General features: G+C 37.0%; 1 protein-coding gene across 1 annotated transcript; it reads right to left on the bottom strand.

Moving 5' to 3' along the window:
• Positions 1–6,562: 6,562 nt before the first annotated feature.
• LOC145003876 (Sec14p-like phosphatidylinositol transfer family protein) lies at positions 6,563–9,597 on the bottom strand. The gene is made up of 11 exons (XM_078962782.1): positions 9,298–9,597; positions 9,153–9,181; positions 8,520–8,603; positions 8,373–8,426; positions 8,168–8,245; positions 8,025–8,078; positions 7,786–7,845; positions 7,589–7,684; positions 7,308–7,409; positions 7,155–7,235; positions 6,563–7,027 (listed from the first exon to the last, which is right to left on the bottom strand). Exons 1-11 carry the CDS (start codon positions 9,350–9,352, stop codon positions 6,692–6,694), a joined length of 1,029 nt encoding a protein of 342 aa, XP_078818908.1. The 5' UTR covers positions 9,353–9,597; the 3' UTR covers positions 6,563–6,691.
• Positions 9,598–18,438: the final 8,841 nt, after the last annotated feature.

Genomic DNA, 18,438 nt, shown 5'->3' with positions numbered 1-18,438 from the left:
TCGACCCCTCGGGGCAGAAGCTGGTCAACTGGGCAGACTCAATATCCGCAATCCACCGCCTGGCGACAATGGGGTCCTTCACCCCATGGAAATCCGGCGCACCACTGCCCCTGAAGTCCTTGAAGGACAGTGTGCGAGATCCTGACTGGCTAGAGGCCAAGTCGCTCCTGAATGCCCGTAGGCAATCCTCCATCAACTCCACGATCCCTTCCTTGATCGACCCAAAGATGATGGGGGTCGACTCAAGGATGCCCATAGTGATCTCCGACGTGATGAACTCACGTAGCCTCTCCTCAATCGGCTCGGTGCCAGATCCCGAACCTGACCCCTCTCCTGACCCGCCATCTGTCGGTCTCGGTCGAAGTACCACCATTCTGCAAAACATCATAATAATCATTAGTGGTACTGCTACTTTCTGAGGGATCTCAACTACTTACAGGTTCCTTGGTCTCGTCTTGGCCTTCCTCGGCTCGGGTACGGATCCTCTGCTTTCAGTAGTACGGGCCCATACTACCTTCCACATCTATCCGTACCTTCTCCGAGGAATTCCTCGACTCCACCAACTCCCCTCTACTACTGCTACTCTCCGATATTCTCACCCTAGGCTTGCCCTAGGGAGAACTCAAGTTCAACACAACTGGTCCTCAGCTGCTGTAGGTCTCCTCATAATGCCAGTTAGCCACCACCTAAACACCATCACATGTGATGAGGATTAGATAATCCTTCAAGTAAAAGGCCCGTCCCTACAACGGTTGGACTCAAACAAGAGCTGCGCAATAGGGCCAGTTCCAACACTTTGGGATTATTCAACCCTGATTACATGTGGTGTGACGTGTTTACCTAGTGGCTCACTCCCATTACTCAGAATCCCACCGAGCACGAAGCAAGCAGCATTCGGATAAGGAAAAACAGACTCAAGCCAAAACTGTTCTTAGAACAAGAAACGACACTTAACATAGGATGCTAAGCTCATACTATCAGGCATAACCTAAACAGGCTACCCTACTGCTGTCTACTCAATTCTAGCATGCAATATTCAATAAGCTGTAACAAATAAACAGGCACATAAGGCATCACTCCTAGATCCTTAGCCTATTCTAGCATGCAATATTCATAAAGCTGATAAACATAACATAAACTTGTATGGGTACTATGGGGAATACTTACTTGAGCTCGGCCGGTCGCGCACGTCACACACTTTACTCTTTCTCGTGACTCTTTTCCGGGTTTTAAAGAACAATTTCTTTTGGAAAAATCTTTCAATCCCTCGATTTGAGTCCAAACACTCCCGAAGGCGTGTCCGAATCCCTCAAACCAGGGCTCTGATACCAACTTGTAACGACCCAATTTTTACGTCCGAAAATTTCATTTTTAAGATATTACTTTAGAAAACATTAATAAATAAAAACATTGTTTGTTCACACCATAACACATTGCAACCATGTTCTCAAAAGCCAAACCGTACATCCCATCAAAATATCAGAGTACAATCCCAGTAAATCTCATAAATGCGGAAACCGAAGAGTGTGTGTATGACGTGCCGCTACCGCGCCGGCTCCTTCCCCTTCGATGCAGAGATACCTGAAAACAAAACTGTAAACGTAAGCACAAAGCTTAGTGAGTTCCCCCAACGTACCGCATACCATACAAACACATAACATACATACTGCCAGGCTATTCTGGGGTGCCTGACTACCCGGTACGACCATTCTGGGGTGCCGACCTACCCATACGGCCATTCTGGGGTGCCGTCTTACCCGTGTCAAGCCATTCTGGGGTGCTGACTACCCATGTCAAGCCATTCTGGGGTGCTGACTACCCATCGGTCCTAACAACCGATCCTCGGGGACTATTTCACCCCTACTACTACGATCACATATAACATAACAAGCCAGCATGCATACATATCATCACATACTGTCAGACGTATCTGGGGTGTCTGACTACCCTTCGGTCCGAACAACCAAACTCTACTACTATCACATACAGCATATCATGCTAGCATATAACATGTCAGGTAATAGCGAACTTAGATGATATCACAAAGACAATCATCTATCATACATCTCCTACTGGTGGGTCGGCATTGTGGCCTTAGACCCACCGCTACTGGAAGGTAACTCACCTCAAAGTAGCTGCTGAACTGATCGGGAACTAACTGACTGCTGCTGCTCCGGGAGTCCTCCGGCTGCAATTTCCACGACATACTCAATCAAACACTGCTAACTGTCCTTTAGGTAAAATGACCATTTTACCCCTGGATTAGCTCTAAGCCAAAGCTGGAGTCAACTTTCAGTTGACCCGACTCGCCGAGTGGATCACCACTCGCCGAGTCCCTAGCAAACCAATGTCCTGGGTCCCTGGTTCTACTCGTCGAGTCGGGCTATGACTCGACGAGTTCACCTTCTAACTGTCATTCAACACCTTCATCCTACTCGCCGAGTTGTATGAACAACTCGTCGAGTTCATCTTCATCCGATGAACACTTTATGCTAAGACTCGCCGAGTTGTATGAACAACTCGCCGAGTCTGTTCTTGAGCTATGAAGATTGCCTTGGACTCGCCGAGTCAGGGCATTGACTCGCCGAGTCCTAACATGGGTGAGTTCAGCTCCCAACTCACCGAGTCACCCCCTGTGACTCAAGGCTCAACTCGACACATGAAGAAGGGACCAAATCGGTGACTCGCGACCAGACTCGCCGAGTCACCTATGCGACTCGCCGAGTCGTCGCCATGCACTCCTTAAATATACCGATTTGTTCGGTTCCAGTCCATGCCATTCATAGATCTGGACTTCTAGGACACGAATCCCACGTAAAGTTTCCAACTTTACGTGTGGATATTCACCAATATGGATTATAGGGCTCAAAATGTCTCAAAAGGGGTAGATCTAGGGCTAACAAGCCTCATGGGGCCAAAAAGCTAACAGATCTGAGCTCCTGGAGCTCAATCTTGCATAGATCCAAAGGCCAAACGCCTTATTACCACATATAATGCACATACAAACTTGGGGAATTGACCAAGAAGGACCCAAATGAAGTTTTAAGCATAGAACCAAGGGGAAAACGGGTTATACCTCAAAGGAAATGCTGAAATGACACAAAGATGGCTGATCTCCTTCTCCTCTTCTTGATCTACTCCTCTTACTCCTCAAAACCTTCAAGAACACACCAAGAACACCTCAAACTCTCAAGGAAACAAGGGAAAACGATGAAGGGGGAGTTCTGGGGGTGAATAGGGACGAGTTGGGGCGGAATGAAAGTTTAAATAGGGTGCAAACCCTTGAAACTTAGGGTTTCATCCAGCAGCGGTGACTCGCCGAGTCCAGGATGTGGACTCGCCGAGTCGCCTACTTAAAACGTGTCCTGAGTCTCGTCCCTACTCGGCGAGTCGGACCCTATGACTCGCCGAGTCCAAGGCTAAATTAGAGCAATGCTCAAATAAAATTCACATACCGGAAACCAGGTGCTACAGAGAGAGGGGGGGAGGAGGGGCGTCTAATGAAGATCGACATGATGATGAAGAAATTGAATATCAATGAAAGTGTGAATAGAATCAACGATAATTGTCCGGAACGACAGACACAAACCAAAAAAATAAAACAAAAGAAAAGGAATTACCTAGAAGAAGAAGAAAATGAGACAAAAGGGAAGCTGAGAGAGAAGGGTGAGGAAGATCGAGAGTGAGAGACAACAGAAGAGAATACCATCCTCCAAGCAACACGTCGATATCAGTGGAGTGGAGGCAAGTATGTGTACAACATAAACGGTGGAACCAATAAGGGTTTGACAAATAAGACTTAAAGAAAAAAGCAACAGCCGACAGATCTTTTCAAAATACTAATGAAAAAAAAAATCCATCAATAACAGAAAAATATTGTTCTAAGGTCGGACGGAGTGGGACTGTGGGGAAGGATCGAGAACCGATCCCACACTTACGCACACTGCACCGTGGGTGCGGGAAAGGAAACGCGGGAAGACACTGGGGGGAGAGAGTCCCGCTCTCTCTCTTCTAACCATTGGCCAACGAGTTTTTTTTTTGTTCTTTTTTTACTCAAACGGCTATATAGCCATTGCATATGTATATATTTATATATATTTTTTTCTTTTTTTCCTTCCCTTTTCTTAATCTATAAATACTCAAACATTTTATCATTTTTTAAACCATAATATATATTTGTCTCTAAAAAATATTACTCAAAATATCATCATCTTCATCATCTGATTCGACAGCAGTAAAGGAGGCTAAGTTTATCGGTTCTGTTATGGCGAAAATGGTTGCATACTATCAAAACCAACTAGGTGAAACATCATGTGCACGACCTAACCTAAGAAAGTCGTCGTTACGTAGAAATCACGAAGCCGGACACGATCGCCTTATAGAAGATTATTTTGCAGATGACGTCGTCTACGCTGTAAAGTTTCGACGTCGGTTCCGGATGATGAAGGAACTATTTTTACGTATTGTTGGCGATTTGGAAGGCCGCTTTCCATATTTCTAATGGAAAATGGATGCAAGGGGAAAAATGTTTCTCTCCCATTCAAAAATGCACAGCTTCAATTCGTCAGCTAGTATACGGCATGGGCGCAGACAAATAGGACGAGTATTTTAGGATGTCAGAGCGTACCGTGAGGGAGTCTGTGTACAAGTTCTGCAAAGCGATCTATTTGGTTTATGGGCAACGATATTTGCGCAAACCAACTATCAACGATATCCACCAATTGTATACGGTGTATGAAGGCAAACATGGATTCCCCAGAATGCTAGGTAGTATTGATTGCATGCATTGGAGCTGGTCATTATGCCCCAACGCATGGCGTGGTCAATAAATGAGAGGCGACCACAAAGAGCCGACGATCATTCTAGAGGCTATCGTATCACATGATCTTTGGATATAACATGCATTCTTTGGTCCAGCTGGTGCAAACAATGACATCAACGTGCTAGACCAGTCGCTTGTATTCAACGATATCTACCTTGGAAAGTCACACGATGTACATTTTCAAGCAAATAGGGTAGCATATAAGTGTAGATACTATCTTACTGACGGTATATATCCTCCCTTGTCTGTTTTTGTAAAATCGTTTACATGTCCTAACGACCCGAAAAGAAAAAGTTTAAAGAGGCGCAAGAGTCAGCTAGGAAGGATGTGGAGCGAACATTTGGTGTACTTAAGAGACGTTGACAAGTACTAACGGTCGGAGCAAGGTCATATAAGGTGAAAAGGTTACAACACGTAATGTATGCATGTATAGTATTGCATAATATGATTCTTGAAGACGAAGGAAGAGTGATATGCCGAAGACGATGATTCCGAGTGACGTATCTAGGTTTAAATAAAATTAGGATATTAATTAAAAAAATTTACTATGTTGTAGTTTGTTTGATTTTTTTTTTTTTTTTTTTTTTTTTTTGCGGTTTTTTTTTCTACTTATTTAAATATTATGGTTAATGTAATTTTTATTTTACTTAATGAAATGCTTTTTATTTTTAATTAAATTTTATATTTGATATTAATTTAAAAATTATAAATAAAAAAATTTATTTTATTTAATATATATATATATATATAAAGTGAGGAAAGGGTTTCCCACCCATTCCTTGACTTTTAGGTGAGGAAAAGAAAAGTGAGGGAAAGAAGGTATGGCCCACCAAAAATGAGAGAAGCTTTTCTTCCACTTCTTCCGATATAAGAAATATATTTTTTTCATCTTATTTTTTAATTCAGTGATTTATATTTATACTTTCAAGCGCCAATCACTTCACAAGTGATTTTAGATCCACTACACACCCATTTCATCGTATACATTTTGATGTTTCTTTTATTAAAATAGCACCGCTATCTTATTTGATATCATCTAAAGATACTTGCTAAATATGCACTTCATCTAACATTTTATAACATGCAAGAAACTACATCATCAATATTTAGCTCCTAACTTGAGAATCCTCAACACGCCTTTTTAATTTGGTCATGTGTTCATGAAATTAGTCACACATCCATCATTTTCCGTAAATTTTAACAAATAATCTAAAATGTGTCAAAGTTATCAAGTTACCCACAATTTCCATGCACCAATATTACATTTAATTTGCATACTTTAGAGGTAATATTTCCCTTAAAAATATGTTATCCTTAATAATAATATTTTCTTTATAATCACAAACATGAAACATGTGTCAAGATGAAGTAGAGATTATACCTTCAAATTTTTGTAATAAATATTATCATATCTTGTTAGAAATTAAAGAAATTTGATCTAAAGCATGAAAAAGATGAAGTAGAGAATCATTTAATAAATAAAAATAAGGGGTAAACAGAATAAGAGTTTCTTTATTAAATTCCAACTTGTTACATATTTATCCTAATTCATCTTTTCCTTTCATCTGTCAGTGTTACCATTCTTTTCAAATAATCTTTTAACATCATCATATTATATATGTACGAAGCAAACAGTTGATAAAAAGAAGGTAATATTCGTTTCTTCTCCTTCTGTTTCTTTCATCCAAAAAAAGTTACATTGAAAACCAAGTTTTTAAAGTTGAAAGAGAGATAGAGAGAGACACAAGGAAGGATTATTACCCTCATGAAAGCAAGTTATAAAGTTACAGCATTTCTGTCTTTTTTGTAATCCTTAAAACCCTCAACGGGTTTTTAGGGAATAAATATTTAATTTTATTAATAGTATAATTATTTCTTTTGCTTATGATCTTGATTTAGTGTGGGGTCAGCAATTCCATTCCCCTGACTGAACTTTTGTAATTCGGATTCTATACTCTGTGCAATCTTACAATCATCCGGATTGGGTTCAGGGAAGTCCACATGAAATGATCTGTGTTTTGTGACACGTGGAGGCTCCACATCCTCAGCTTGCTTGTTAATATAATTATAAAGCTCCTGATGGAACTCATGATCCAATGAGAAGCAATTGTCATCAGTACCATTGCTGTTTTTTGAACCTCTCGATGAAGATGATCCCCCTCCTTCTCTTCTAACAAAATGTGGGAGTGAATCATAATCCATTATCTGCCCATTATTCAACAAGTCAAACATCGTTACGTTACCAGTCTACTCTCTTTTCATCTTTTAATTTTTTTTTTTTTTCCCTCTTCGATTATTTAAAAGTAAAAATATATCATTATGAGATTATCACCTTCAATAATTCATCTTTTCCACAACCTGAAAGAACTTGAACTTTCTTCCTTGTTCTTTCTTGCAAAAGAGGCCTCACAACCTACAAACTTTAAACTTACAGGCGAACAGGAAATTAATTTTTTTTTTGTTTGTTGAAGTTAAAATAACAAACCTTCCAGCAAGCTGAAAATATGTATGGAGCATTCACAATATAGTAGGCGTCACTCTTTTCTGGGTAGTTCAAGTCATCAATGCTAGATATAACTGTCAATAACTGCATACAATCATAAAAAAAAATATATATATATATGATTTTTATTATTATTTTGTCACGCTATTTCATAAATTTTAAGTTGGCTACAAAAGTAAGGACATGAAACTTGAATTTCTTTAACAGGCCAAAAATATACTGTATTATATAGATTTATACTAAAAGAAAATCAGTCTTAGCACCTTAAGTTGACTGAGTTGTGAGATTTTAAGTCCAGTCATATCCAGAACCTTCACACATGTGCTAATATGTCGGTCAAACTTTTTCGTTGCAGCTGGCTAGAAATAAAAAAAAAAAAAAAAAAAAAAAAAAGGAAAATCGGATTATCAACTAAAAGCTAAAAGCTAATATTATTTACTTATTGCAATTAATAACTTACCAGTAATATCCGGTCTCTGTATTCATTTATCTGGATATGCGACTGAACATAGTAATGAATCTAAAAAAAAGGAAGAGAATTACGATAATCAAGACGTTCGTATAAACCGACTTATTATTTATTTGTGGAGAGAATAGTAGCTGCATTATGTTATGTTTACACATGGCCTATACCACAGCAAAAGACGAATATACCCTTTTTTCCAAGTAAGAAAACATTAATGATAAGTCTTATCTTACAGAGGCATTATCATATGTGCTGAGCCCTACACCAACAGCAAAAACAGGTCGCCCCTTTAACAACAAACAAAACCAAACAACAGTCAGTTGTCATTGAAATCTTTAATTACCATGTTTCTTTGGAGGCCAAAATTGTAAAATACCTCTTTTGTGTAACCTGACATTCCTAAAAGCTGTGAATCACGGACTCCTCTATAAAAGTCAGCAGGAACAATCGGTTTCTGTATAGATGATATAAACAAAAAAAAGTTAATATTTTGAATAGACTTATTTATAGGCTATAGCAATCATGAATATATAGAATTTATATTAATGCACCATGTTAAAATAAAAATAGTCGAAACTCACCGACAATATATTATCAATCTCATTTTGAATCCTCCAACTTAAACAATCAACAAGCTGAAATTTATAATATTAGGACCATTTCCATTTTTAAGGAATCTTGAAATAAGATATGAATTTCGACTTTCATAAAAAGGAATTTGAGCTGACCATTTTGTGGGCCCTGGGGACATTTGCATCTCTTGCTTTTAGAAACCGGATCAGGGCCTCAGTTGGATACCCTTGATGCAAATTCTGAAAATAACCATCCAATTCCACTTCGAGTAAAACAACTCCATAAAAATTAAAGATAAACTTCTTTTTCAAATAATCTTTAAAGATTTTTTTTTTTTGAAGTAACCTAATTGACATCAAAACTCAAATAACACCACCACGTGAGACCTCAATCGCTATCATTAATATATGGCAGAACCAGAAAATTGAATGCTTAATAAGTAGATATAAAAAAAAAATATCCTTTTTTAGGGTGAAAATTATTCCGTTATGATTTTATACTAAAAAAACTTAAACTACAAAAAAAAAATGGGTGCCTAAACCAGAAAATAAGAAAATTTCAACCTGGGAGTTCATTTGTATTACAATTTGACACCTCTTGTTCATTTGAGCAAAAAGACTCGAATGTTAACTTATGATTCGAATATGGAGGTTCCGATCAAGCACAAAACGATTTACAATTACCAAACAGGATCACGTTAATTTGAAATACACATTCTCAACTACACCCAGCAGATCCATCAGAAACATAATGATGTAAACAAATAGAAAGAGAGCAGAAAGCTAAACCTCAAACGTAATCTTGAGTGGCTCATCAACTGAAACAACAAATTTGCAAAAAGAAAAAGAAAAATGTTAGCGATCAAAATAACAAGAAAAAGAAAATGAATCAAAGATAGCAACGAATTAGGGTTTTTTAGGGAAAAACACCGACTTGATTCCATCATATTCTCGAATTCCTTTATCACATCCTGCGATATGATCGACATTTTTGTGGAGTTCAAATCTGGTTCGAAATTCTAAACCTAAAAAACCCAAAATTTAAAACAAAACGATGTTTAGTTATTCAAAATCCCTCTCTGCATTTATCGACCCACCTGTTTGTGGGTTATTTTTGTGTATGTTTATGATGGGAAACGTAGATGGAGGGAGGACGGGGAGGTGGAGGGAGAGCGAAAGGAAGAACACGCGGTGGGCAGGCACATAATAAAGAACGGTACATTACAAAATTTTCCCCTCACAATTTCTATAAGTTACAATTAGGGGCCAAAGGAATCGAGTCCTTTTTTTAAAAGTTATAAAAAAGACGGTTTGATTTTCTTATATTCCAAATTCAAAAGTAGTTTTTTTTTTTTTTTTTTATCAAATATCTTTACATTTTATCTTTTTCTAAAAGGACTTTTGATCTCTCAAAAAATAAGTCAAACACTCTCTCGGTTCGGTTTTTCAGTTTCCTCGATAAGTTACAATTAGGGGTAGAAATCAGTTCGGTTTTTCAGTTTCCTCGAATCGGTTTCTTCGGTTTGAAATCTTTTTTTTTGTCCAATTCGAAAACCAAACCAAATCGAATTCAAATTCTTAAGACCAAACCGAATTATAATTCGGTTGGAAAATGATCTAAAACTACATCATATTACTCCAAAATATGCTACATGCATATTCATAAACAATATTTTATATTGATAGTTAAATTACAAAAGACTGGATACGAACCGACTATTAAAATTTTTACAAGATTTTATATATTACATAAATTCCCAGGAAATTATACACTAAATACAAAAGTTATAATATTATCTATTCTACATCTTCTACCAGTACATGACTATACTGGATGCTTATCACATGTAATAGTTTAAACATTGAGAGAGATAAGCGGGTGATGCTTAGTGAGTTCAATAACAGTTACAATATAATGTTATGTCATATACATATCAATATGACATAAACAAATAGGGACAAAGAACAACAAAGACATGTGAATCATGTGACAATCTTTCCATTTCAACAAATGATTTGATTCAGAGATTTGCAATCAATGAGATTCAACAATTTCATCTTGATATACATCAATAAGACTTCAGCTCAAGCGGTACAGGAAATAAACGATTTCTGAATTAACATTTTGCTAGAATTTACAGGCTTTCAGCCCTATCTAGCATTCTATCAATGCCAAAGTGATGCTTACTCATTCACTTCATGGTCATAGGCTACATACCAATACCCAAGTGATGCTTAGTCATTCACTTTCGTGGTCAAATGTATAGTTCATTATTATAATAACACGGGAAAACATATTTCACATATAACACATAACATACAATTGTCCTTATATTAAACTCACCGTGAAATAACCGATTGATGAAATGGTAATTTGGGCAGCACTTCGCCTCTAAAAATAACTTTCTTTGACGAAACCGGGGATTTTAGTTGAAAATCGGGCCTTACGCGGGCAGAGTTTTAACTTGAAAATATTATTTTCTCAAGTCTTCGGTGCGTCGGGACTTGTTTCGGATGTCGGGGATGTTTCCTAGGCTTCGGGGGTGTTAGGGTAATTTAAGAGAGAGTAGAGGGTGAGAGAGAATCAAATTTGTAACCAAAATTCGGACAGCCTCGCGCCTTATTTATAGTATCCGAAGCACCTGATTACGTTGGGCATAATTTCATGTATGCGGGGCGTACTCCTTTAATAGCCACTACACTGGGCGTAAGCCATCGTATGTTGGGCGTACGAGGGGATTAGTTCAGACGCATCAAGGCAACGAATACGTGTACCACATGCAAAGAAGTAGGCGACGTAGCCAACTTTGGATCACATACACTAGTATGCTAGGCGTACTCATGTATGCTGAGCGTACTTTGATTTATCAAACTTCAAAAATTCATAACTTTCGCATACTAACTCCGTATTTGACATTATTTATATCCACGCATAGGTATGACCGCGCTCTAAAACTTTTGTTTAGATTCCTTCGTCTAATTTTAACTTCATTTTTGATATTATATTTTTAACAGGCCAGGACAGGAAAAGTCCGTTAAAATTCGTAACTTCTTCATCCGATATCCGTTTTCGTCTGTCTTTTTACCGTTGTACTACTATTGACGAGACATTCGATTCTCATTTAGACTGTGTCAGCTAGAAATCACTCGATCTTTATTTTGAGTTTTTAGTTGTATACTGCTATAGTGAAACCTCGAAAATCATAACTTCCTCATATGAAGTCAGATTTGGATGTTTTTTTATGAAAATTCTTAGTTTAATGAATACTACGAGTTTCATTTAGATAATTAAAGCTAAAAAGTAGTTTATCGTAAACCCACTTTTTACGTCATATGGCGTTGTGCCGGTTCTGTAGCAAAAATTCAATAAGTCATAATTTCTTTGTTATAACTTGGATTTCAATGAGGTTTTCGCCTAAATGTTTCTAACGAGATAATCTACAACTTTCAATAATATTATTTTTACTTATTTCCAACTTAATTTTTTTTTTTTACATTTTTGTAAATTTCAATATTTGGCTTTTGATTGGAATCTCATAAGATTTTCAATATTTTCTGAATGATTCTAAGCATAGTTCTACTTCAAATCTCATAAAACTATCTTGTTAGAACTCAATGCTCAAACTCATATATTATATAATAATAATCATTTTTAAACAAAACATGATAACTGAACGTGTATGTTAAAAATACCTCATCCTTTTGAGGATTTCGTCCCTGAAATTACAATGATTTAAACAAATGAGGATATTTCGCTCTTATTTCATTCTTATTTTCCCAAGTATAATTTGGGCCTCGATGGTGTTTCCACTTGACAAGCACCAAGTCCACTTCTTTATTGTGTAATTCAGTTGTTCTTTCGTTTACGATCTCTTCAGGCTCTTCTACATATCTTAATTTGTTATTCAGATTCACTTCGGATAACAGGACCGTTTCATAATATAAGTATATAAGTTTAAACATTTGCGCAGATAACTCACATGAAACACATCATGAATACCTGCCAAATCTTCCGGTAATTCCAAACGATATGCTTGCTTACCAATTCTCTAGATAATTTTGAAATGACCAACAAATCTTGGACTTAATTTTCATTTTTCCCAAATCGCATAATGCTTTTCCATGGGAACACCTTTAGCATTACTGTAACATCCCAAAATTTGAGGCCAAAAATTTCACTTTTGATTAGGTGATTTATAAAATGGTTCATCAAAACGTTGCCAAAATCATGTCAATACATAAAACCATAATATCATGTCTCAAAACCAAATCATCTAAAATAACAAAATATCAGAGTACAATCCCAGAAAACTCTAAGCGGAAATCATAAGTGTGCGTGTGTGGTGCATTGCTACACCGTTGGCTCCTTCCCCTTGGACTAAGAGGTACTTGAAACCAAAATTGAAACTGTAAGCACGAAGCTTAGTGAGTTCCCCCATCATACCACATACCATACAATCCCATAGCATACATACTACCGGGCAATTATGGGGTGCCCGTCCTACCCATGTCAAGCCATTCTAGGGTGCTGACCTACCCATATCAAGCCATTCTGGGGTGCTGACCTACCCATGTCAAGCTATTATGGGGTGTTGACCTACCCACCGGTCTATCTCAACCGAACTCGGGGACTATTTCACCCCATACTACTAACACATAACATTATATCATAATCATGTTATCAGACATATTTGGGGTGTCCGACCTCTCCATTGGTCCTAATGACCGAATCGAGGACTAGTCCCCTTCTACTGATACTATCTCATATAACATGGTAACTAGCAAACTAGCATACTCACATACCTAGTAGTGTAGCATACATACATATCCAACAATTAGACCAGACAATTATCACAAAGATAACCATCCCAACTAACAACTACTAGTGGGCCGACCTTGGTGCCTTACACCCACTCCTACTGGACGGTAACTCACCTCGATGTTGTGTAGTTTCTGAACTATCCTCAGCGTGAAGGTCGACTCTCCTCGACTCTTTAATCCCTACACGACAACCCTACAATCATCAAACAGAACATACAACCCTAACCAGGGCCAATACCAAAACCAGGAAGAGTCACACATTGGTTAAAGTCATCACATAGTTGACCTGACTCGCCAAGTTGGTCTACCAACTCGTCGAGTCCATACTCCACTAACCCGATCCAACCCTGACTCCACAGCAAGAACTCGACAAGTTCTCCTTCATTCAAACCATCGAGACCATCTTCATTCGACTCGCCGAGTTCTTCCTTGAACTCGGCAGTTCATCTCCCTCATAAGAACGTGTCCAATCTACAACTTGCCGAGTTGTATGAACAACTCGTTGAGTCCATCTTCAAAGATTTGGAAATTGCTTTGGACTCATCGAGTCTGTTCATACACTCGTCGAGTACCATGATTCCTAGGTCCCTTTTCGCGTCTACACGTCTACAAGACTTTCCTCCCTAACAAATGGTCCATCCATAGAAAGGATTTGGTGGTCATTACACCGTGACTCGCGGAGTCCCAGGAACAACTAGGCGAGTCCATCCTTGACCAACACTATACAGTCGATTTAGATGAGCCTTAACATCTCAAAACCATAGATCTAGCACCCCTAATGTCCATTTCATGCGTAAAGCTCCAAACTTGGTGTACATGCATGGGGGCTTTGGCTTAAAAAGCCATAAAAGGTGCTCTATAAGATGCATGGGGCTCTCATGGCCATAAAGTTGGCACCTTTATGCCATGAGACCCTTCCAATGACTCGGATCTGAATTCAAGACCACATATAACACTCCACTAATCCGAATATGGCTTGGAAAGCCCTAAATGTGACCAAAACCCAAGTCTAAAGATGAATAAACACATAGAAGACCAAGACATGGAATTTTACCTTGATTGTGCTAAAAATGGAACTAGATCTCTGAATCTCTAAGCCCTAACTTGAACTCTCAAGCTTCTTTATTCTTCTTCAAGCTTCACAAATCACCAAATGCACCAAAATGGCCTTAGAACACCCAAAAAACGGCTAGGGTTTCGATGCACAACTTTCTAGGAGTGATAAGGGCAACGGAGGCTGAGATAAGGTGTTTAAATAGGGTGCAAACCCTCAGATTTAGGGTTTCACTCAACCAGCACCTACTCACCGAGTCAGTCCCCCGACTCGTCGAGTAGGTTACTTAAATTGTCCACGGGTCGCAACTCTACTCGATGAGTTGGGCCTCCAACTTGTCGAGTCCCATAGAAAAACACATGATACTTGAATAATAGGCATACCAGGAATAAGGTGTTACAATTACGAAATCACCCACCTGAAATTCTATGGGTCGTCTTCTCTTTTCCGCATAGGACTTCTGTTAATCCTAGGCCTCTTTCATTCTTTCTCATACAATTTCAATCTTGTCAGTGGTGTCTTGAATCATTTTAGGTCCTCCAAGGATTTTCTATCCTACATCATGCCAACATAATGGAGTACGGAATCTACGTCCATATAGTACTTCATATGGTGGCATTTTCATTGAAGCGTGGTAACTGTTATTATATGAAAATTCGACAAGAGGTAAGTATTTATCCCAGTTACCACCAAACTCCATGACGCATGCACGAAGCATATCTTCTACTGTTTGGATTGTTATCTCTGCCTGACCATCTATCTGGAGATGTTATATACTGTGCTTTATATATATATATATATATATATATATATATATATATATATATATATATATATATATATATATAAAGTCCCAAGCTTAGAATTTAGGGAAAGTAGCTTTCAAGGAAATATTTGAGGTTTTTTATCGATTTTTTGTGGAATTTTGGTGATTTATTGGGATTAAATGAAAGTGGGGGCAGGGTTTCTTGAGAATTAAAGACTATTTTTGGTGGATTTTTAAGAAATTTTGAAGCAATTATGAAGAGGGGACACATCTATAGAAAAAAACAGCTTTTGACAAAAGTGGACATGGAAATGGGCTGACAATCATGGACGATGAAGAGTAATGAGGTTAGGTTTCCACTGCCATCACTCAACAATGCTATCATCGACATTTCTATGTTTGGAGGAATTCATAAAAACAGAAGGGCATCAAGGTATTTTACAGCTCAATATATACTTCCGTCATTCTTGGTAAATGCATGGCTTTAAATCATTTGCTACTTTTCTTGAATTAGTTAAACTTAAAGAAAGTAAAATTAGATTATAATGATTAAAAATTGCCCTCATCTTTCACAAATGGATGAATAGCTTTACAATTATTAAATCTTGTTTACATCATGGTATCTTTTTTTTTTGCAAGTACAAAGCAAAAGCATAGGCTTAAGGTAAACAAAAATTTCATATCTTTTAGCTTAATGGATCTAAATAATCAATTATTCAAATATACTGATATGATTTTTAACACTAATATTTACATTTTGATGTGGTAATGGTTTGGTTTCCTTTGGGTTTGGGTTTGATTAGGATTTTGAATTTGTTATGTTTATGGCATATGTTTTTTTTTTTTTTTTTATCAAATTTAGATGTTTTGTCAGTTTTCTTAAGATCTATTTTGATTTTCATCATTAGGTTTCATCCTTGGCTCTTCCTTGACTGTGTCCCCAGACAACACATGTATACTTCTTGTGTTCTTCAATGGATCTTTCTTGAACTAATTATACAATGTTTCTTGGAAGGCATAGTTGGAAGGTAAGTCTTGAATTTTCTACTTTCATTCTTTTGTCAGGATGTTTCCGGTGAGAGGCGTCTCACTGATAGAAGTCAATTGGATTAATAAAATAACAAACAAGAAAAGAAAGCATGTATATGTAAAATGGGTTCATTTATGATTGAGGGATTGAAAAGAAGTTAAGCTCGAGGAATTGAAGATATACTTGTCTTGAGCACCGACATCGAAATAAGTTGAGCATGAGAATTGAAAAGAAGTTCTAATATCATTATTTTATAATTTTATATTAAATTTACCTTTTTGAGTAATTGTCATCAAACTTAGCTTGTAAATTAATTATCAATCATATCCTATTTCTGTTTCATTTGCTTACTCAGAACAACAATAAAAAATAACAGGTAAAATAAGAGTGAAAATCATTTGATTATCTTTCCAAAATCACATTTCTTAGGCCGTGATTAGCACAACCCTTTTCACTTCACTAGTCACTAGTGTGTGTGTGTATGTGTGTGTGTGTGTGTGTGTGTGTGTGTATATATATATATATATGTGTGTGTGCTAAACCTTCTCCTGCAAAATTAAGCTACCTACGTCGATTCCCCACCGACCACTCCTCACGCCTCCGTCGTCTGGACGTAAGCTATCTGATTTCTTGTTTAAACTCCCCCTCAGTCTTGCATTAGCCTTCCGTGACACTAGGATTCCAGAAACGATGTCATTTGGCGCTGATGAAAGGTTCTTGCCTCCTTTCTTCCGGTCAGCGTGACCTCACGATGAGGTAAAAGACTTGGTAGTGGGTTTTCCTTCTTGTCGGTGGTGTTTCTCCCAAACTTTCTACCTACTCTTACACCCTCTTTTACCTCCACCTCTCCTTCATTATAGATAAGTCACCCCCTCCAACTTCTCTTGAAGGCACGCGTATTACACCTGGGTCAGACAAGAGAGTTACCGTCTGCCTTCACGTTTATATACTTCAAATGTATTGTTGTTTTTGAATCAATTACTTGATAGATGATTTCTTGATAGCATTTTCTTCTCTACCAATTTTCAGATGGTAACGAAAAGAGAATCATTCTTCTACAACGCTACATCATCCACCCTACGTTCGGGCAACTGATGTCTCATTTTCTATTTTTATTTCACAATTGCAATTTCTCTATGGTTAGAAGATTGGAGTAGGTAAGAATGTCTGACACCATCTCTATCTCTCCATTGCCTCCTCCAATCGACAGTTTCCCGAGTTAACTAGGTATAGTCGGGCGTTGTTTGAAGAAACCATTTCGAGAGTTCTTCTCCGGTCGTTTGGTTTTGAACGACCAACTTCCTTTTTAATTTAATTACATTATAAGAATGTCAAAGGACCGAGACTCATTCCAATCTATAAAACTCTAATCCTTGGTTAAGCCCTAATTTTGTCTCTTGAAATTGATTACTAGTTTAGATTATTTGGGTCAATTGATTATGATTTTAATAGTCTCTTGAAGGTGTATGCAATGCAACATACTTAGTAAAGTATAATGCACTCCCCGGATGATTATCGCTCTTATTAAAGGAGTTCTATCGCCAAGCCCTTTATTAGCTTTTATTTCAGTTATATAATCCAAATTTAGCCTTGGATTATGGTTTTGTGGAAATTATCTAATTAAGAAACCTAAATTATGCAATTTGTGTTTGATGTTTCACATGTTGAACCAGTTATTAGGATATCATCATGTACACCAACCAACTGTATGTGGAATGCCTGGTTCATTCTATAGGAAATGATTCGTAGGTTCTTGTCATTTTCTCTTTGTTACTTCAGTTTCTACAATGGATTTTGAAGTTTCCCTTGTTTAGTTGTTCATTGCTCACATATTTGGTAACCCGCTGTATTTGTATTATCTATGAACTAGGAGAATGTCCGCGCGTTGCGTAAGAACACCTATATAGTTAAGATCTTTACAAATATATGTTTTTTTAAATATAACAATAATGTTGTTGTTAAATTTGATATAATAATTCCTACATTAAATTGATATAATATATTGATTATTTTGACTTATATGATAATATATACATCTATTATTATTGCATAATCTCAACCTTTTGAATGACATCTACCTGTGAGTTACTCATGAATAAAATTAAATATAATATATGGTTTAATGTTATTTATAGTTGTTGTTATTATTAATTATTTTTTTAAAATTTATTTGCTTAACGTTTTAATTTCTATCATTATAATTAATTAAAATATCAAAAATTGTTTTAATTTTAAAGGTAACAATATAATAATTTATATAGAGTTATTTATAACTATTGTTATTATAAGTTATTTTAAACTACTTATTTGCAAACTTTTAACGATTATATAAAAATCTTTAGGAAATATTTTAGTTAAATTGAGATTAAATTTTAGTTTTTGCATTTAGCATTACAATTTATCA

This window comes from Lactuca saligna, chromosome 7 (assembly GCF_052625555.1).
Source record: "Lactuca saligna cultivar CGN05327 chromosome 7, ASM5262555v1, whole genome shotgun sequence".
Taxonomy (NCBI): domain Eukaryota; kingdom Viridiplantae; phylum Streptophyta; class Magnoliopsida; order Asterales; family Asteraceae; genus Lactuca; species Lactuca saligna.
The sequence above is the reverse complement of the archived record's forward strand: the minus strand, read 5'-3'. Positions and strand labels throughout refer to the sequence as shown.